This window comes from Ceratotherium simum, chromosome 25, assembly GCF_057802395.1.
Source record: "Ceratotherium simum simum isolate JZ-2026a chromosome 25, ASM5780239v1, whole genome shotgun sequence".
Classification (NCBI taxonomy): domain Eukaryota; kingdom Metazoa; phylum Chordata; class Mammalia; order Perissodactyla; family Rhinocerotidae; genus Ceratotherium; species Ceratotherium simum.
In genome coordinates this window covers 10,846,239-10,867,315 of record NC_141924.1, presented here as the reverse complement: position 1 = coordinate 10,867,315, position 21,077 = coordinate 10,846,239, and the positions used below count along the sequence as shown (strand labels likewise).

The following is a 21,077-nucleotide window of genomic DNA, read 5'->3' as shown; positions in this document are numbered from 1 at the left end:
GGTGTCTTATTGGGGTTTCCTGATGGGCTAGGAGAGGAGGGTGTCTCCTTTGCCATGGTTCTGCCTGGGGAAGTGCCTGGTGCAGGCGTGGTCTGGGGAGCTCGCTGCGGAGCAGCCTCTGGTGGGCAGGCATGAAGCAGGCTGAGGGGGCTCTATTGCCTCCACTCTCTCTCATGGGACCCCCTCCCTTGGAGTTACAGCAGCCCCCCTCTCTGGTCCCTCTTGGTGCTGAGAAGTGGCTCGAGAGGTCACGGTGTCCCTGTGGCTCTGGGTCAGCCCATCCAAGGCCTGCTCTTCCCAGCCACGTCTGCTCACCCTCTGGATGGGCAGTCTCTGGGGACTCCTGAATCATGCCTGAATCCCAGCTGGAGCCTTCCTCCTTGATGGCTTCCTCACCCCATGCCCCTGGCACCCTCAGCTGCGGGGGGATGCCCCCTTCCCAGGCTGCCAGGGGTCCCTGGCCTCCGTTTCACCAGCTGGGGGACAGAGGAAGGAAGAGGGAGGAGCCCAGACCTGCCAGGCCCCGCCTACCCCCTCAGACCAGGGGCACATTCATGGCCACCGCCAAGTGGAGGCCTGGCCGTGGTGTGGAGGGGACAGCTGTCTGAGGGGTGGGGGGCCAGGGCAGGGGCTGAAGAGTTTCACAATGATCACATCATACACTGGGAATTTCGGGGGACAGGGGAGCCTTGGGCTGCTCTCCAATATGAAGGTGAACCACACAATGTGAACGTTGGCGCACCGCCGGCCCCGTTGCCATATCCAGATTTCCTTCCCTGGGAACCACTGGCCCTGTGGCTTCTAGGCTCAAGGAGGCCCCCACCCATGGGTCACGCTGGTTCCTGGGACAGGCGCTGGGAGAGCTTGGGGGAACAACGGTGACAGTCGGGGTGGGGAGACAGGACTTGCCCAAGCAGAATGCAGGGCCCTGGGAAATGTATAATTTAAGGTCACCAATAATAATAATAGTATTATTTTTTTTGTAAGGGAAAATCAATATGTACATTCTGAAATCATTTTCTCTGTAAATGGTTGGATTTCATTTCACCCTTAAAGGGATGCTTAAAGGAGATAATGTTAATAATAAAAACAGCTACAAAGTCTGAAGGATGTGCATGTGTGGCTGGTTTGGGGGTGCTCTGGGGCAGGGAGGGGTGCAGTGGGTGGCTCTGGTCTTGCTAAAGACGCCCTCACTGCAGACTGTGGGGTCAGTAGGGTGCAAGCCTTCCCAAGGACTGGACAGCCAGTGGGAAGGGGACGTGCGGACCACCTTCACTGAGAGATGCAGTTACCCACCACCACCACCAGGGGGCATCCTTCCCTCCCAGAGGTGGAAGCAGGCTGGGAGAGGGAAGGTGCTGGACAGAGGTCCCCAGAAGGAGGGAGAAGCAGGCCTGGGGCTGGCGACACCCACCTCCCGAGGTGGGCAGGGACACCTTTGGGGGTCTAGATGAAGATTTTGGTGCCTCTACAGGGAGGAAAGTGATTCTCCCATAGTTGTGCTCTCTGGGCATCGAGACGCTGTCAGGGGTCCTAAGATCACACTGCCACTTGGTGGCAGAACAGGCCAGACCTGGATTCCCAGCGCTGGTCCTGTCGCCAGCCCTCTGGGGAGGTGAGGACGGCAGGCTCCGGGATCAATCATCTCCCCCATGGAGCCAACCTTGGACTTGTGCTGGGTTGGTGCCTGGGCCCGTGGAATGGGGGGGCATTGTCCTTGGGAGGGGGCCCTCTGGGTATTTTCTAAGCAGAACCTCAGAGATGGTGGAGCAGACACGCTTGGAACCCTGCCTTGGTCCGCGGTGGGGTGGCTGTGCGGCCTCCGTGTTAGATGGGGAGACTGAGGCTGGAGACGGGGAGGAGCGACAGCAGCATTGGTGGCCGGAGCAGGGCTAATGTCTCCTGAGCACCCACAAGGTTCCAAGCACTTTACCTGCGTAACTGTCTCCTGGACTCCAGCCAGGCTCCCAGAGCCCAGGAAGGCGCCTGCCCCTGCAGGTGCAGGACTGAGTAGAGGAGAGGCAGATGCCCCACCCAGACACAAGAGGGCGATGGTGACCCACTTGCCATTTCTGATGAGGGTTACAACCCTTCCATCATGTCCAGGGTGAATCATCACCATCTTAAACGTTTACAGACATTATTTAAGTGCTTATTTTGTGCTAAACTCTGGGCTAAAAGATTTCTCTCCCCACCATTCCCATTTTACAGATGTGGAAAGTGAGGCTTGGACACGTTCAATAAGGCCGTGAGTGGCAGAGTCAGTTTGCCTCACACCAGATGCTGAGCTCTTAACTGGCCCCCTGCAGGCCCTTCATCAGCATCCACGGGGAGGCGGAGAAAGATGGAGGAAGGGGGGGGGGAGAGGCTAGTGGTGATGCCCGGGCTTATGTTCAAACACCATCCAAGCTCCTAGCCCAGCCAGGCACGGTCAGCGGCCACAGAGAGGACGTCCCTGTTCTCAGGAGGACCGCAGTCAGTGGGGGACACAGACAGGTAAGCACAACCTCCAGACGGGAGGTGAGGGCTGGGACGTGTCATGAGCTGAGAAGCTCCACTAGGAGGGGAGAGACAGGGCAGTAGTGGAGACCGTGATCCTCATCAATCATTAAACCCCCCGAGGGCCACTTCCCAGGTTGGGGCTTGAGCTGTGGGCAGTCAAAACTCCGAAATCCTGAAGGCCCATCACCCCGGAGCCACCGGAAGTCCCCACCATGCACCACAAATCATGGGACCTCCACCAATCTCTGGTTAAAGCTCAAAGGGGTGAAAGGTCTTGCCCAGGGCCAGCCCTCTGGCCAGAGTCCTTGGCACCTCACCTGCCATTCTAGTGAATTCCCAGAGACTCAGTTATACCAGGAAACTAATTCTTTGAAATTAAAATATTTTTTGTTTTATTTTTCAGTATACTCTATCAAGTATTTATTGCTGCAACCAAACCACCTTGAAATTTAGTAGATTAAACAACGATTTATTTGCTCACAGTTCTACAGTCTGGGCTGGGCTCCGCTGAACGGTTCTCCTGCCCCACAGCGGGTGGGCAGCTGCTGCAGGGATGTGCCCCTGCTCGGACCTGACCTGGGTGGTTGGTGACCAAGGAAGGGATAATGCACAAAAGAATGAGTCGATTGCACACCAGATAAGAGGGAGTGACATCACCACAGACAGGAACCCCGAGCTCACGGACCCACAGGCTCTGAGAGGGACTCCACATCACCCAGGAGGTCTGCTGCCGGAAAGGCATTGCCTGAATCTAATCCCAAGGAAGCATCATACAAACCCAGATTGAGGGACAACCTGCAAAAAAACTGGCCTCTCCTAGGCCCCCCTAATTTCCTGCAACCCTATTCTTCTGCACATTTACAGGAAAAGCCCAACCCTGCGTCAGTATCACAGACCACCTTTCGAGCACCTATCCTAGACTGCTGAAAGCTCCTAGAGTAAACATCAACAGTGACACAAATCATTGCCACTGCGGCCTGGATGTGTGACCTAGTTGTCCCCCTCATCTCAGCTGCCCACCACGTGTGTGAGCCCAGCCAAGACCAGAACAAGTTCCCAGTCAAGTGCAGCCTAAGCTTCCATCCTGTCTCACAAGCTCGACTGCTTCAGCCACTGAGCTACGGGGGGCTTTGTTACCGGCCTAAGTGTGGCACTAGATAACTGATACAGTTTGCTTTCAGTTAATGACAAAAAAGCCAACCCAAACTAGTAAAGCAGAGAAAGAATTTATTGGCTTGCTAATGGTGAAGTTCAGATGTGATGTTGGCTTCAGGTACAGCTTGAGGCAGAGCTCATGGTCACACTGTCATCAGGCTCTCCCTGGCTCAGCTCGGCTCCACTTCCCAACTTGTGTTGTCCCCATTCTCAGACAGGCTTAACCCTCATGCCTGCAAGATGGCTGCAGCAGCTCCAGGCCTCACATCAACTCATCCTAGGTACTCAGCACAGAAGAAACAGAGCTCCTCTCCCTAAAAGTCCTGGGCCCAGATCTCAATGATTTGGATGAGGTCATGTGATTATCCCTGAACAAATCAGTGAGATTAGCGGGATGATGGGTGAAATATGCAGATTAGCTTAGATCAACCAGAGCCCATTCTATATGGCTAAAAAGGAGGAAGGATGCCCAAAAGAAATTGGGGCACAGAGGTCACAACTGGCACAACCTCAGCTGCCTCCGTCAGGCCTTTCACCAGCCCTTGGTCAACTCCCTCTCCTGGACCCTCATCTGTGGAATGAGGATCTTCATAGGACAGACCTCTTGAGTGGTGGTGAGGATGATGCTCAGAACTTGGGACCGAGCCTGGAGCGTTGTGAGAGCTTCCTGAGGGTGAGTTGTCATCCTCATGACGTGTGCTCACCCTCCGTTTCCTCACGTGGTGCATTTGCCACGTGGACCCTGCATCCCTTCTCAGCGCTCCTTCCCTTAGCCTCTGTGGCTCCTCCTCCCTCTCTGATGCTCCTTCTAGGTTGCCTTCCTGGGCTCCTTTTACCCCATGCACCCCCTCCATTAGGGGGCTCCCAGGACTTAGTCCTGCTCTGCCTGTGCTTCTTTTTTGTGTGTTTGTGAGGAGATCAGCCTTGAGCTAACATCTGATGCCAATCCTCCTCTTTTTTTGCTGAGGAAGACTGGCCCTGGGCTAACATCCATGCCCATCTTCCTCCACTTTATATGGGATGCCGCCACAGCATGGCTTGACAAGCAGTGCGTCGGTGCACGCCGGGGATCCGACCCGGCGAACCCCGGGCCGCCGCAGCGGAGCACGCGCACTTAACCGCTTGCGCCACTGGGCCGGCCCCCTGCCTGTGGTTCTTGACTCTCACCAAGGCGAGGCTGCCTCAGTCTCTCTGGGGAGCCCTCTATCCTGAGGATCCAACTGCCTGTTGGATGAGCCCCAAGGAGTCAAGGTCACCTCAAACACCAAGGGACCCGGTGGAACTGCACTTCCCCCCAAGGCTGTTCTCCCTGTCCTGCACTCTCCATCCCACTCGTGACCCCTCACCTGCCCAATCACAAACTGGAAAGCTGGGAGTCATCCTTGAATTCTCCCCAATAGTAGCTGCCATTTATTGAGTGCCTGCTGTGTGCCAGGGCCTGTTATGACATAACCACCCAGCGTCCAAATCCCAGCTTCCCACTTGCTAATTGCATGACTCGGGACGTGTTCCTTAGACTTAAGCCTTCATGTCCCCATCTGTCAAGTGGGGATGACCGCTCGTACCTCGCAGCGTTGGCTGTCGCGAGTATTAAATGATGCAGGTGAAGCAGCACAGGGCTGGGCACACAGCAGGCACTCACTAAGTGCTGGGCGCAGTGGGCGTTTGCAATTGCTCTTCCCAGCATCTCTTCCTCCCAGAATATCTTAATCTCGCGTTTTGGTGGGATCGACACCCACGCACATGCACGCACACACACCTACACCCAGCCCCCGAGGCAGCCCTGAACGGCTGAACCAATTGGTACCTCACTGGCCAGTCAGGGCGACTGCTTCAGGGATGGACAGGGGGCCCAATTCAGGCTAGTGATGCGGAGGAAGAAATTGCTGGAGGCTCCTAGAAAAGAAATTCTTCTCTTTTCTTCAAGAATGATGGAAAAAGAACTCCTCACCACCAGAAAAAAAACAGGGTGGTGGAGCTTATAGCTTATAACCCCGGCTGCTGTGCGGAGCCTCCCCCAAAAGCCACGGTCAGGACTTCTCAGTTAGTGAGCCGGAAGTCCTCTTCTGTTAGACCCACTTGGAGTTGGGTTTTCTGCTACTGACAACCAAAAGCATTCTTAACTCGTCTCATGAAAACTTTGCGAGCGTGGATGCACTGTCTTCTCAGCTCAGAACCTTCTGCTGCCATTTTGCACCTGACTCGCTCCCTCCTTCGTGCTGCACTCAGGTGTCAGGTTCTCCACACCCCTGCCCCTGCCTCCCCACACCTGGGTTATGCCTGCACGACTCCAGCCTTGCCCCTTGCACGTGGTCTTAGAACTGTCTGCTTTTGTGTTTATGGCATGACTCGATAGCTCTTTGTGGAATGAACGACTGAACAGGTGAAGACCACTAATAAGTGGAGGGGCTGGGATTTGAACCCAGGACCATCTCCAGTGCTGTCCAGTACCCCCACTGCCCTGACACCCTGCTCCCTGAGCGCCCCGCTCTGCCAGCCCGAGGGCTGGGGTTCCATCGCATACACCTATCTGCCCACCGGAGAGCAGGAGGTAATTCGATGGCCCAGCTTCCTCCTCTGCAGGACCTTGTCCACAGGGTTGCTGCCCGTGGTGATCGGCCCAGCCTGGCCCAGACTCGTCACTTCTGTTGAATTTCATGCTGGATCAACCTCCATGATTTAATCAGAACCTCCGGCCTGTCCCACCAGGCTGAAGACCCAGCACACCTCACCCCAGGCCCCCGTGAGGATGCTCTGCCTTCTTGAGGGCCACGCAGGACCAGGCCAGGCCCTCATCCATGTGACTGTCCATCAAGTTGTCAAAAATAAGAATCATCTCCATTCCCTGATCTGCTCTGCCAGCTGGTCCCTCGTCATTCCAGAAATGGGACTTCTAGACTTTTTGCCATTTGGTTCTACAACATTGGCCAAGGCCTCAGGTGCAGGTTGAGGGTGGGAGGAAGAGAATCCAATGTTCTTGAGATTTGTAGGAGGCAGAGAATTTCCTAATTCACGTGGTCCAGTTCATGTGACCGCCTCCTGGGGCAGAAGGCTCTGAAGGGGGGCGCTCGATGCTCTAAGACTTTTAAAGAGCCCCCTTGATCTCTAGCATTTAAAGCAACCTGCCTGGGAGGGTTTGGAGGCAGTCTTGTTTTTGCAAATCTCCTTCAGCTCTCAGGAAGCCCCACTGCTAAGCACGCGGCCCGGCTCCACGACAATTAGTCGTGGTCTGACGCCCACGGGTCCCACCGCACCATGCCACTCCTCGCCTCCCAGCTCAGTCCTGCACGCAGTTACCGACTGTCCACTGTGACAGGCCCTGGGGACGATACGGAGACGCACAAGACGCATTTTCCGCCCTCTAGGCGCTCAGAATCAAGGGAGTAGGCCAGAGTTTCTCGACCTCAGCACTACTGATGATGTGGCCCGGATCGTTCTTTGCTGGGGGCCTGTCCTGTGCAGCGCAGGGTGTTGGCCGCATCCCTGACCTGTACCCTTAGATGCCGGTAGAACCCACTCCCCCAAGTGTGACAACCAAACATGTCTCCAGACATCGTTAAATACCGGTGCAAAATCACCCAAGTTAAGGACCACAGAGTAGGGGTGTGCAACTATTGAGCACCTACTGTGTACGTGCCAGCCACTTTGCATACCGTTACCTCGCGAAATCTGAATGGTATTTGGGGGGTTCCTCCCACTTCCCAGCCTGCGAGACTGGAGCGTGGCAACCTAGGATTCAGGGAGATTAAGGGTGTAAATTGCTCAAAGGCACACAGCTCCCCGACAGGACTCAGGACCACGGTCTCTGCCGCCTTCCCATGGGGCGGTGCTGCCTCCTAGTGGGCGAGTGGGGCATGTTCGTCACCCGCGGCGCTGGCTTCCCTCGCTCCTTTCCTTCCTCTTTTTTTCTTTTCCCTGGATGCCACACAGGATTTGAGGCTGCTTAGACAAATACATGCCACAAAATGGAAAAGCAAATATATAAAAATTAGAACCATGGGAAATTTTAAAGATAAAAGAAAACCATCCCTGGGAAATAACACAAAATTATGAAGGAGGGACTAGGGCAGCGTCAGAGTGCTGGAGGCATGCAGAGGAAAGGGGTACGTCCCCCCCTCCCCTTTTAGAGGGGAGGAAAGGAAGGTTCCAGAACGTGCACAGGAGGTGGTGGAGCTTGAAGGATGAACAGTAATGGAGGGCCCCCCTGGAGCACCTGTCTGGCCTACATGGTGGGGCTGGGCGTGTCTTCCTCACCTTTGTGTCTCCACACCTGCCCGGGGCCAGCAGCCTCACTTAATCCTCACTGAATTGTACTGACGTGGGGTGCACGCACTAACTCGCCCTTCCCTGGGCGACCTGTCTCCCAGGCCCCTCCTTGCATTGTCAGTCGTAGTACATGTGGATATCTGCCCCACCAGCATGTCCCCAGACAGACGAGGGCAGCCACCCTCCTTAGCTGGGGCTTGCTCAGCCCCTCTACCTCGCAGAAGACGAGGCCCCCCGCTCCTGTGTCAATGGGCGGCTCTGCCGGGCAATGTCAACACCCTAGAAGTCACTGAGCACAGTCAGGGACAGTTCTGGGGTTTGCCTCTTGATCTGATAAGTGGGGCTCAGGCCTGCGTCCTGTAGCCTGTTCTCCTGGCTGGGTGGACATTTCCTCCTCTGACCGCCTAACGTGAGAAGGTCGCAAGAATGGCTTTCCCATTGCGGAGCCAGATTCGGAGAAGGTCCCTCCCGTTCTCCAGCCTGCCCTGGGCCTGTGGGATTGCCGAGCCCCAGGGGAAGGAAAGGCTGTTTTGCCAGCATGATGGCATTGGTGAGTTGAGTTCTAAGACTCAGAGGACCAAGAGCATGTACAGACGTCACAACTCACCATCTAGACCACACTCAGGGCTTCCCAAGCTCTGTGCATCCTCGGGGACACATCTTGCCTAATAGCTGGTGTTGCCTACCCCCAGACCCTGAGCTGGACACGCAGAAATCGCCCCTTGCTCTTCCTTCTCCCGCTTCCAGCCTCCCCCAACCAACCCATTCTCCATGCAGGGCCGCTGCCAGCCCATGAGGGCTTTTGTGCAAATTGGGAAGGGCATCACTTCCTTAAGATATTTTATTTCCATCTATTGGAAAATCGACATAGTGTGATTTCATTAGAACAAGACAATTCACTGCCTTCTGCCAAAGAAATGTCATACAAAACATACAACTCCACAAGGTCTACGATGTGAAAAGCGCCCCTTGGATGTGGTGTCCTTGTGCAGTGTGTAACATGAACGACCAAACTCAGCAACCCTGCTCTACATAGATCTGATCCTATCACACCCCCTCTCAACTTAAAATAGTCTATGGCTCCCCATCACCTACAGGCCAAGTCAAGGTTCCTGACAGAGCTCCAGGGAGTCCCTGATATCCCATCATGCTACCTTGTCCCATATCCTTGGACTGGAGTAGATGCCCGACTCAAAGGGACCGACTCACCTGCGGGCTGGGCAGCACTGACCAGGACGCGGCCTGGTCTGAAGAGGTGAGCTGAACCAGTCGGAGGAAGTTGGTTGGAAAGCGGGTGAACGGAGCAGTGCAGAGAGAAGCCCTGCGAGACCGGCCTCCAGTGACTGGTTCCCACGGATCCTGAGGACAAACCCCACCTGCTGGCCTGAGGGACCCAACCGTGAACTCAGAGTAGCCCTCTCGGAGCTGTGACGGTGGGGGGGCACAGTGACCCAGCAGGCAGCAAATTCGAAGGAGTCACAATACTCGGGAGACCTGGTGACGGGGTCCTCAAATCCACGTAGGACTTCAGTATATGATAAAGGCGCGTCTCAGGGCATGGGGGAAAGAAGGAGTATTTCGTAAATATCTGACAGCCATTTAGAAAAAAGACGTTACAATCCCTCCCTCGCTCCTTACGCCAAAGTGAATGCCAGATGACTACACCAAAGATATACAATTTTAATAAGTACAGTGTGGCCAGTCTTTTCTCTATGGGTGGCTGTACGGTTGTGTGTGTGTGTGCACGTGTGTGTGTTGGGGCCTGCAGGGGGGTGTGAGCTGGATAAACCCCCAGGTCTCTAACAGTGTGACAGCTGCCATTCATTTCACCTGACTCGAAGCCCAGCCCCCCTAAGCCTACCACACCCATGTACCTCCTGTAACACTTTCTCCTTGACTGGAATGTTCTCAGCTCTCACCAACTCTTGCTACTCTGCCATCCCTGTGTTCTCTTCTGGAACTCCTAGCAGATGGGTGTGGGGGCCCTGCGGGTCCTGGCACCCCTCAAGAGTGCAGCGCCTGGGTGCACCAAGGGCTCCTGTGTCAGCTCCTTTCCCGGGCTGTCGAGGTATTTACCTTGGACTCGAGCGCAGCTATGCTGTTTTGGTTTTCTCTTTCTATATTTCAAGGTTCAGTGCTTTGTGGTTGGAGCTGGGAAGATATGTCAGCTTTCTCTCTGATTCCCTTTCCTTCTCTGGTGGGATGAGAAACCCTCATGAGGCCTTGGCAGACTCAGCAGATTACAGGAGCCCAACGGGTAATGTAAATGAGTGAACATCCATGGAAGAGACAATAGGGAGTGGTGGGGATTGGGGTGAGCTGGGGAGCTCAGACTCTGTCCACAAGTGGTGGCTGCTCCTCAGCATAGGTGGGGAGCCCAGTGCTGCCAGATCTTCTAAGTATTGAAGCAAACCTGGAACACTGTCCTTTATAATTGTCTGGGTCCTTCCAAGCTCTTTGTGGAGCAGGGAGAGCACTTCTTGGTCCAGTCCAGCATGCAGGCCTCCAGTTTGCCCCTTGAGGTGGCGGAAGCTGTAATCAGCCTGAGTGGTGCTGCCTCGTCTGTAAAATGGGTCCGTTGATACCCAGCCCTCACAGGACTGTGGTAGGGATCAACGCGGATAAAGGATACGAAGGGAGACCAACTAACATTCACTGAACAATTGCTCTGGCCTGGGTGCTGTGCTTAGTCTTCCCACCCTTCTCCTAAGTCCAGAAACTCGCAGAGGTCGCACGGTGGGAGGCGGAGGAGCTGGGATGTGGGCTCTCAGCCCTCACATCTACCAGCGCCCAGCCCCCCTCTCCTGCTGCCTGGCAAAGGGAGGGTATTCGGCGCATGAGCTTACACTCCCTTCGCCCATTCAGCAGCACCTGGCACAGGGTGGGCAGCGGAGATTTCACAGGCAAATGGGGAAACTCACTCCCGTCCAGGGAGACCAGGTTCCAGTCTGGTGAATAGAGAATCGGTGACATCTGATGACAGCAGACCCATTAGGCGGGGCGGCGCTCTCGAGAGTGATTTCCTGGGCCCTGGCTGTTCACATCTGGGAGCCTCACCGACCTGGTTACAGCCACCTCCTCCAGCAGCCCGGGTAATGGGAGTGTCTGCACCTTCACTCCACCCGGGTCCTCCCTAGGGGGCTGGGAGAGGCTAGGCGGGGCTGGGTGGAGCATGCTGTCTCGTCATCCAGGAGGATTTCCCTCCAACTCAGGGCGACAAGCATTTACAGAGAGTTCCAATTTTATAAGGCATCCTACCGGGCAAAGTAGACGGGATGACGCTGGGAAGACCCACGCCTGAGGGTCCTCGCCCTCTCTGCCTTCTGTGGGGCTGCCTGGGCTGCCCCGTGCTACTCCCCCTGCAGGTAAAGGGGTGCCCTGGGCCACCCTACACTGCCCCCACCCCTGCAGGTAAAGGGGCACCTGCCTGCTCCCTCCTTTCCCCTCCGCTCCTCTCCCCTGTGACATCATCCATTGAGGGCTCTCCCCTTCTGGCCTTCTCACTTGTCTCTCTGCTGGCTCCTTCCCTCCACCTTCAAGGCTAGAACAAGTACCAGCCAACCCCCAAACCAACCCGACCCAACCCCACCGGGCTTTCACCTCCTCCTAACTGTCCTCTCCTCTGCCCTTCCCTTCCCAGCAACATCACTGTCTCGCTTCCCACCTCCTGTTTACTCTTCTGCCCCTGGGCCTCCGTCCCCACCTCTCGCTGAACCAGTCAGAGACCAGCTCCTAACTGGGGAAGGAGATATCCGGCCTCTGTGACCACACTGTCCTCTCCCCAAGCCTCCGGGACACCCCTGTCTTCTGACTGGTCCTCTCCAGTGTCCTCTGCTTCCTCAGCCTTAGATGTCCGTGTCCCCAGGGCTCCCCCTCCTCCACCCTCGTCCAAGTGACTTCATCTCTCCCGTGGATGGTTCAGAGCTCCAGACCTGAGTTCAGATCCTCGTCCTGCTGCTTGTGGCTCTTCAAGACCCCGCCTCCTTGGTCGTCAGTGGCACAGTGACAGGGCTGTGAGGAGGGCTGGGGACGGCTGCGTGCAGGTGCTGGCACGTGGGTAGAGCTCAGTGAGCGTTCTCTCCTCGTGCCCGCTGATGGCTCTCTCAGGGCATGCCGCAGTGCCTGGGGACTGATCTCCTGCAGCTCTCAGACCCCCGTTTTGTCCCCGTAAAGGGGCCAGGCTGCTCTCGCTAAGATGCAGGTCTGATCAAGGCATGGACTGCCCACTGCTGTTGGCTCAGGGCCAAGTTCCTGGCTGTGGCCTGCTGGGCCTGGCCTTCCTCACCAGACTCGTCTGGGGCCTTTCTTTCCTGAATTCTCTGGCTCTGGTCCTTTTAGCTCTCCAATGGGCCGTGACCCCGTCCTCTGCCCGGACCACTCCTGCCCCTGTTCCATCACCTGGTGAACTCCCTAAGGCCTCAGCCGTGGTTATAATTCTCACAGCAGAAATCCACTTGACCTGCTTCTCTCTCCCTCCATCTTAGTTAGCCTGAGTCAATTACAAGGTCTGATCGCTTAGGCACTTTAATCAATCCCCATTTACAAGTGTAGAAACCAAGGCCCGGGGGCCGGCCCGGTGACGCAAGCGGTTAAGTGTGCGCGCTCCGCTTCAGCAGCCCAGGGTTCGCAGGTTCGGATCCCAGGTGCACACCGACGCACCACTTGTCAAGCCATGCTGTGGCGGCGTCCCATATAAAGTGGAAGAAGATGGGCACAGATGTTAGCCTAGGGCCAATCTTTCTCAAAAAAAAAAAAAAAAGAGGAGTCTTGGCATCGGATCTTAGCTCAGGGCTGATCTTCCCCACACACACACACAAAAGAAACCAAGGCCCAGAGAGGTTGAGAACCTTGTTGAGGTCGCTGAGCCATCAGGAGGCAGAGCTGAAATTCAAACCCACAACTGACTCCAGCTGGTGGCAGTGCATCACAACTAACGGTGCTGGTGCAGCAGCCCGAAGCTCATCTTGGGCTGTCACTGCCTCCCTGGGCGCCCGCGGGAGGCTCACCTGTCCAGCCTCGCGTCTCATCCCCTCACCTCCCCACCTTGTGCTCCAGCCGGGTGGTGCCCACCCCCCGCTTCTGCATGGATCATAGGCTCTTCTGCTCCCCCGCACCTGCAAAGGCTTCTCTCCTGGTGCCTGTCTGTGTTCTTGTCTGTCTCTCCTCAACCCTGGCCTTCCTGACGACAGGAGCTGCGTGTCTTATTCCTACATGTGCACCTCCAGTCCTGGCTCATACTAGCTGCTCACTAAATGGTGAGCAAATAACTAACTTGGCTAATATGTCGGGAACAAGTGTTGGTTCTCACGGGTCATTCGGCAAGAACGTTTTGTTCATCTTTGCCCCAGCATCCTGCCTTAGCCCTCAGGGGCCCAGACCCTTGTCCACCGAGGCTTTCCAGGGCCGGGAGGCCACAGCTGGAGACTCCCCTGAGCTCCTGCCCTGGGAATGGTGTCCCAGCTTTCCAAAGTCTGCTGGTGAGCTAATGTTCCCATGTACCATCCATGCACGAGAGAGAACGACATCTCATAATAGCAGAAGCCACTGCTCACCGTGTGCTCACCGTGTGTCAGGCTCCCTGGGTGCCAGTACCCCTTACATGCCCTCTTGCCTTTAATCCTCAACAGCCCAATGAGGTAGTTCTTTTATCTCCATCTTCAACTCACAGATGGGGAAACCAAGGCACGCAAAGCTTAAATCACTTGCCACACACTCCCCACCTCCCCATATGCCCCTTTCAAATTAGACTGGACCTGACTGGCCCGACTCAGGGGGAGTCCATCTCTCCCAGGCCGTCTATGTTTCTGGAAAGTGTTCATTCATTCATTCACTCATTTCTTCATTCCACAATTAAATGCCTAACTATGTGTGAGTTACTGTTCTGGTGAACAAGTGCTTCCCTCTCGCCCTCCAGCCATGATCCCATAAGAGGCCAGTGCCACCATCCAGATGTAAGACCAGGGGTTTTGTCAAAACTGCCATATCAATCAGAGAGATCCCAGAAGGCCCCTTGTCCATCAAACCCGGCAGGGTCCTGAGATTTGGATCAGTGCCCCTTGCCAGGGGTCTCCAGCCTACAAAGTCACCATGGATACATGGCGGGGCCAGACGCCTGCCTCACTGTCCCCTCCGCCCTCCCATTGCCATGGAAGCAGTGGGGGCAGGGAGGAGCCTTGTGAGTCTGGAAGTGCAGAGAAGACCCTGAAGGGCAAGAAGATTCTGGGGGAGCTGATCTGAAGGGCAGACCCCCAAGGGACCTCCCTCCTTTCCTCCCCAAAATAACATTCTATAGAACAGCAGGGTCAGGAGGGAAGGTCACCTGGTCTTCCAGCTAGAAATGTCACCAATTAGATTTATTTGGGTCACAAAATAATTCTTTAAAGAGCAAAGTAGGGCAGCCTGGCAGAGTGGAAAGAACACACATTTCAGAGGAAGATAGACTTGGGTTCCACTGTGAGCTTCTCTGCTCTCTAGCTCAGCGTCTTAGAGAAATTAGCAAATGTCTCTTGGTCTTGGTTTTCTCATCTATAAAATCGGGATCATGAAGCCTACCAAACAGGGACGTTGGGATTGGACATAATACAATGTTTGTAAAGTACTCAATCTAATGTCTTGTACACAACAGGTGCTTAATAAGGCAACTCTAGGTGCTGGTGCTACCTCAGTGTAAGTGTGAGAGAGAGATAATTGCCCAACTTCCTTTTTGTTTCCCCCATGCCAAGCTAGCCCTGGGGGAATGATTCCTAAGATCCTGGACTCCACACCCGCTATTGCTCCTAAGTCTTAACCCTCCCTCCTCCAGGTCCCATCCAGGCCCCTCCCTTTCACAGGCCCGCCGGCTCCCCAGTGCTGCTGGGGCTCTTCCCTATGTCTTGGGGAAGTCTTCCCTCAACTGAGGGGAGACTTTAGGCCCCTGGAAAACCGCCTTCTTTTAGCAATTTGGAAAACCTGGGACATGCTCCTAAACAGGCTGGAGCAGGGAGGCAGCAGGGCGATTGCTGGCGCAGACGCCCGAAACTATGGCTGACCCTTCTCTCTCACCCCCTACATCAGCAAATTCTGTGGCTCTACCCGCGAATACTTCCAGGATCTGACAGCCCCCACCCCACTGCCACCTCCCTGGGCTGGGCGCCTAATCTCTCTCCCCTGGGGTTTTGCAAAGCCTCTTGACTGGTCTCCTTGCTTTAGCCCTTGTTCCCTTCAGTTGTGCTCAAGCCAGACTGATCCTGTGACAATGGAAGTCTGGGACTCTTTTCACAAAGATGGCACTGAAAACGAAGGAGGAAGCCCCTGCGCCTCCCAAAACCGAAGCCAAAGCAAAGGCTTTGAAGGCCGAGAAGGCAGTGCTGAAAGGCGTCCACAGCCACACACACAAAAACATCTACACATCACCCGCCTTCCTGAGGACCAGGAAACTGTGGCTCTGAAGGCAGCCCAACCATCCTTGGAAGAGGGGCCCCGGGAGAAACAAGCTTGACCACTCTGCCGTCATCAAGTTCCCAACCACCGAGTCCACCATGAGGAGGACAGAAGACAGCAACACACTCGAGTTCATTGAGGATGTCAAGGCCATCAACACCAGACCAGACAGGCTGGGTACAGGCTCTACGACATCACGTGGCCAAGGCCACCACCCTGATGGGGTCGGATGGAGAGAAGGAGGCATGTGTTTGACTAGCTTCTAACTATGATGTTTTGGGTGGTGCCAACAAAATCGGGATCCTCCAAACTGAGTCCAGCTGGCTAATTCTAAATATAAATTTTTTCATCATAAAGAAAGAAACAAACAAACAAATGGAAGTCAGGTCCCATCACTTCTTTGCTCCAAACCCTCCAGGGGCTCCTATCCCATGCACAGTCTCTTGTCCCCTGCTCCTAGTAAGGACCTGTCTCCTGCCTCTTCCCAGCTCTGCTCATGCGGTTCCCATTGCACTGGCCTCCGTGCTGCTCCTGGAACACTCCCAGCTTAAGGGCCATCAGGGGACCAATGCCTGGAATGCTCTCCCCGCAGGTCCTGCTCCATGTTCCCTTATCAGACACCACTCCATGTAAAAAAGCAACCCCCTCCCTCCCACCACACTCCGTTCCCTCCATCCTCTCACCAGCATTCTTCCTCTCAGGTCTTATCATCTCCTCCCATCAGCCCCACCAGATCACAGGACTTGATCTTTCTGTTCGCTGCAATGCCTATGCTTTGCATAGTCGAGACCCTCAACAAGGATTTCTTGTACGAATAAATGAGTGGACCGGCAACTACGTTGTAAATGCCCACCCCCTCCTGCTAGACACCTTCTAATCCCCAGGCTGAGGGACGTTAGGAAACTTGCCAGAAGGCAGCTGTCCTCTGGTGGAGCGAGAACTGGGAGCCAGCTGGGCCTGACTCCAAAGCCTGTGGGTACCCCTCCCGGAGAGACGTTATAACCTTCCTCCGCTGCCCTCTGAGCTGGGCACTGTGGGAGACACCGGTGGCGGTGGCGTTCTTACAGATTCTGTAAGACAGGTTCCTGCCCTCAAATCCGGTGAGACAGAGAAGCAAATGGATGTATTTAAAAACAGTGCCTGGCAAATAACAGGTGCCCATAAATACGTTTTGTTGTTGAACAGCGTGCGGAGATATTTCTGTGGGTCCCAAAGGAGGCACCCAAGTGTGTTGATGAGGAGCGAGGAAGGGGCTGGAAGAGACTTCCGGAGGGAACATTTGGAGTGGACCCTGAAGGGTAGGAGTTTGCCAGGAGCCAAGGGGCCTGGAGAGCGGGAACAGCACGGAGGGAAGAAAAGAAATCGATCTGACAAAATGGACTTGGAAGAGCTATGAAAGCCATGTGAGGGAGTATTATTGGTGTCAGAGTTCCCCCACGTGGCCCCATGGCCCCAGCCTGAGATCAGCGGACAGTGCCGGGATCTGGCCTCACCCCTGACAGGCCACGGGGCAGGCGGCAGGCTGGGGGCCGACCTGACGCTGCGGCGTCGTAGGAGGGCGAGGCCGCGCCCCGCCCACTGGCCGTCTGCCCGCTTCGGCCCTTCGCACCGCGGCTCTCCGGGTGGGCGGGGCCCGAACGGCCGCGGCGGGCCCGGTCCTTGGTGACGTCACCACGGAGGCGGGGCTCAGGGCTGTGGGGCGTGGCCCAACGAGGCGCCTGGCTCCGCCCCTAGAGGGGCCGCGGCGGGGAAGAACGGCAGTCTGCCCGCCTCCGCCCGCCTACGTGCTCCTGCAGCCCCGCCCCTCGGCTCCGTGCGCAAGGTCGTGTCCCGGAAGTGAAGGGGCCATGTTGCTGGGTGACCCCGGGAGAGATACCCGGCGAGAGGCGAATCCTGAGGAGCCGTAGTGCGCGCGGTCTGCGGGTGAGTGAGAGGAGCAGCGAGGCCCGGGGCCGGGGGCGGGGGCTCGCCGAGCCTCCTGTCGGGTCGGCGGCCTGCGCCCCCGATCCGGCCCGGGCAGGGTCCCTGCTCCCGGAGGCCTCCCGAGGCCCGGAGCCGGCCTCCCCAGCCTCGGGGTCACCCGCCCAGCTCGGCCCAGCCCCCCGGGTCGGTGAGGAAGTGGGGACCGGCCGGGGCTCAGCCGCCCGCTCGCCAAGCGACCTGGTAGTAACAGCCCTCGCGTGACAGTGGCCTCCAACAGCACTTTTCTTGTGGGTTTTCTGGACTCATCTCTCCCGCTCCGGAGGCCCCTGGGGCCGAGGGGGCCTTCTACAGTTGAGGAAAAGGGGACAGGGACGGCGGCTCGGGCTTGCGCAGGAAGTTAGCGAGGCCGGAGGCCAACGGCTAGCTGACTCAGGGCACGAAGTCCAGCTCTTCTGCCAGTCACGTACTTCCCCCACTCGGCCTCATTCCTTTATTTCTGAAACAGGGGGATCATTTCTTCCGCGTAGGACCTTGTGAGGATTCCCTCTTCATTCGGCTTATTTTTTAAGCCCCTGGTGTGCCAGGCGCTGGGCTGGGAAAGTTTGTGGAGGCCCCAGCAAGTGGTAACTGTCGTTACAGAGGCTGCAGAGTGGGGGTCAGGAGTGCAGCCCCCCTGGACAGCTGTGGGCAGGTTACTTCCCTCCGGGAGCTTCAGTTTCCTTCACTTAAAATGGGGATAACGATGACACTGGGATCGTTGATAGAGTGAGATGAGTTGTTCTGTGGGACGTGCTCAGAACGTGCATGGTACAGAGTAAATACTAAGTGTCCACTAGTACTCTTCTGGGCCCTGACTGCCTCCTAGGTTCCTTTAAAAGATTTTATTTATTCAGTTTTTTTCCCCCCAAAGCCCCAGTAGATAGTTGTATGTCATAGGTTCACATCCTTCTAGTTGCTGTACGTGGGACTCGGCCTCACGTTGGACGGAGAAGTGGTGCCTCGGGGCGCTCACGGGATCCGAACCCGGGCCGCCAGCATCAGAGCGCGCGCACCTAACCGCTAAGCCACGGAGCCGGCCCTAGGTTCCTTAATTTAAATGGGATAATGGATGACAAAGCACTTTACAAATGATAATGCTCTGTACTTGTGCCAGGGTTTATTGTTATTGAAGAAAGATGGTGGCAGTTTGTATGTAACTAAATGTAATATTTTTGAGGGGTTACAAACCAGGCTAGGTGACACTGGCAATGGCTATGCCTGACAGAGTGCTTACTATGTGCCAAGCGCCGTTCTAAACTTGCTTGCATACGTTAACTCAGTTAGTCCTTGTACCAACCGTTTGGCCGGAATACAATTTTAATCCTCATTTTACAGATGGGGAACTGAGATAAGCACAGAGAGGATAAGAAACTTGCCCAAGGTAATCAGCTCATAAGTGGTGGCACCAGGATTCAAGTATGGCTGAGAGTCCACCCCTTGTGGTGAAGTTCTCTTCCAGGTGCTTTACATGCGTTATCTCACGCAGTTGCCAAAATAACCGCACGTAGTGGGTACTGCTGAGTAATATCATCATCTCCGTTTTACAGAGGAGGAAGCTGATGCTCAGAGGGGTTAAGTAATTTGCCCAAAGTCATTTGGCAAGTAAGTGGCAGAGCCAGGATTCAAGCCCAGGCAGTCCAGCTTCTAAGCCCTGGTCCTTCAGCAGAACCTGTACTTTCCCAGAAGCGGGAGTCAGGAGGCTGGGGTCTAGTCCTAGCCCTGCCACTAAGTCATAGTGTGACCTTGGAGGGTCTCTGAGCCCTAGATTAAGAACTTGAATTGTAGATAGTCTCTCTAGGCCCTTCTATTATTAATTCTGATTCTAGGCTTCTATTTTTTTCCCTCTGTTTATAGCTTGACGCCCACCCCCTGCCAGTCCCCCATGGCCCCATGGAGCCGAGAGGCGGTGCTGAGCCTCTACCGGGCTCTGCTGCGCCAGGGCCGAGAGCTTCGCTACACTGATCGAGACTTCTACCTTGCCTCCATCCGCCGTGAGTTCAGGAAAAATCAGAAGCTAGAGGATCCTGAGGCCCGGGAGAGGCAGCTGGAAAAAGGCCTGGTCTTCCTCCACAGCAAACTGGGGGGGCTTATTTAGGATCCTCTCCTTTCCCCTCCCATCCTAATTCCAGGGGAAAGAGGACAAAGGTGCCTTCTGTAGACACTCCTGCTCTCTCCCAGCCCCACCTCACAGATGCAGTAAGAAGCCTCAGGTAGGTAGATCCTTGTTCCCATAGGTTTCATTTCTTCTGATTCAAGGGACCAGGAGAGAGAGACCCTTTCCTTTTAGTGATCAAAGTGCTTTAGTCGTTGGAAATCAATGGAGGAAATACAGACGTAATAATAGAAGTATGTTCCCTTACTGAAAAAAAATAGGCCCTGAGTTTCAAGTCCCACTAGAACAGAATTGTTATCACCATTTTATTTCATGGAACATTTTACATATGAAAATGTTAGAAAAGACATTGGTTAAAAACTATTAGAACTCAGTTCCAGGCTGGCTCATTCTTCAGTGGATTCCGTTATCTTGTGGGTCAGATCACGTTCCCCGAAACATAACTCTATTTTGGGGATTTAGGGAAAATCACTAAACTTTTTCAGGCCTCTGTTTCCTCATTTGTAAAATGGAGATAATAATACCTGCCTCTTCAGGTTACGATGAGAATTAAATGAGCACTTGGAGTGGTACTTGGTGTGGTATATCAGCTCAATTTACTCCTGATACCAGTGTTACCAAGAAGTCCCACTGTACCCTAATGATTATGTTTAATTCAGCAACTTTCCCAGAGGGCCTTCTGTGGCCCCGGCATCTGATAGGCTCTACGATAGAGATGATGGTATGGTCCATCAAGGGACACGGTCTGATGCAGAGATCACTGGGAAGTAATTCCAGTGTGAGCAGCTCTGTACTAGAGGGTCGTGTTAAGAGCTTGGAGACAGGGCTGAGGACATAACTCTGCCTTGGAGAGGGTCGTGGTAAGGGTCACAGGTGGCTATGGAAAAGAGGACATTTGAGGTCTGCTTCAGATGAGAAATAGAAGCTTGCTGGGCACATGAGGAAGAATAAGCAAACGTGGAGGTGGAAACTGCATTTTGTAGTCTGGAAACTTGAGTCTGGCATGGCTAGAATGTCGCACTTGTAAGGCAGGTGGCTGGAGTTGAGGCTGGTCCAGGTCTGGAAGGACACTGAATCCTCTGTTGAGGAAACTTGTGATGTTTCACCGTAGGGGGACCATCACAGCTTTGTAAGCAGGGGAATGACGTGGAAGAGGGATCGTGGCAGTGGCAGTGTGGAGAATGAATTAGTCAGAGATCCTGGAGGCAGCGAATCTGGCCAGAGGAGACTGAGGGACTGAGGGACTAAGGTGGTGGGGTGGCAGCACATAAAGACAGCGTGTACAGCAGTGGGACTTGGTGAGCAGTTGGCTGAGGCAGGAGGAGGAGAAAAGAATGAAGGGTGACTGTGAGCTGTAAGGCCTGCCAGCTGGGTGGAGGGGGCTGAGAGGGAAAGCAGGAGCAGGAGGCTTATGTCATGGCTTTTGGTTCTCCTCAGCCACTTGGGTTGAGTGGCAGACCCCCTTTGGCGGTGAAGGGCCAGGGCTGGATGGGTGCCCGTGGGAGCCTGCCTACACGGGGAAGGGTAGCCGGTCCAGAAGTGAAATAGCTAGTTGCCGAGTCTTTGTGCTCCTAATCCATTTTGACTGTGAGTTAGGTTACAGGTTGCCACCACCACCTCCTCAAACAAACAAACAAAAAAGCTGTAGAGTTAATAACTC

At 55.0% G+C, this 21,077-nt stretch overlaps 1 protein-coding gene and 1 pseudogene across 1 annotated transcript; both read left to right on the top strand.

The window, feature by feature from the left end:
- The first annotated feature begins 15,176 nt into the window (after window positions 1–15,176).
- Window positions 15,177–17,182, top strand: LOC101390774 (large ribosomal subunit protein uL23 pseudogene; annotated as a pseudogene).
- A 2,004-nt stretch (window positions 17,183–19,186) lies between these two features.
- Window positions 19,187–19,401, top strand: MIURF (mitochondrial elongation factor 1 upstream open reading frame). Its single transcript, XM_087448903.1, has one exon. It carries the CDS (start codon window positions 19,187–19,189, stop codon window positions 19,397–19,399), a length of 213 nt encoding a protein of 70 aa, XP_087305029.1. The 3' UTR covers window positions 19,400–19,401.
- Window positions 19,402–21,077: the final 1,676 nt, after the last annotated feature.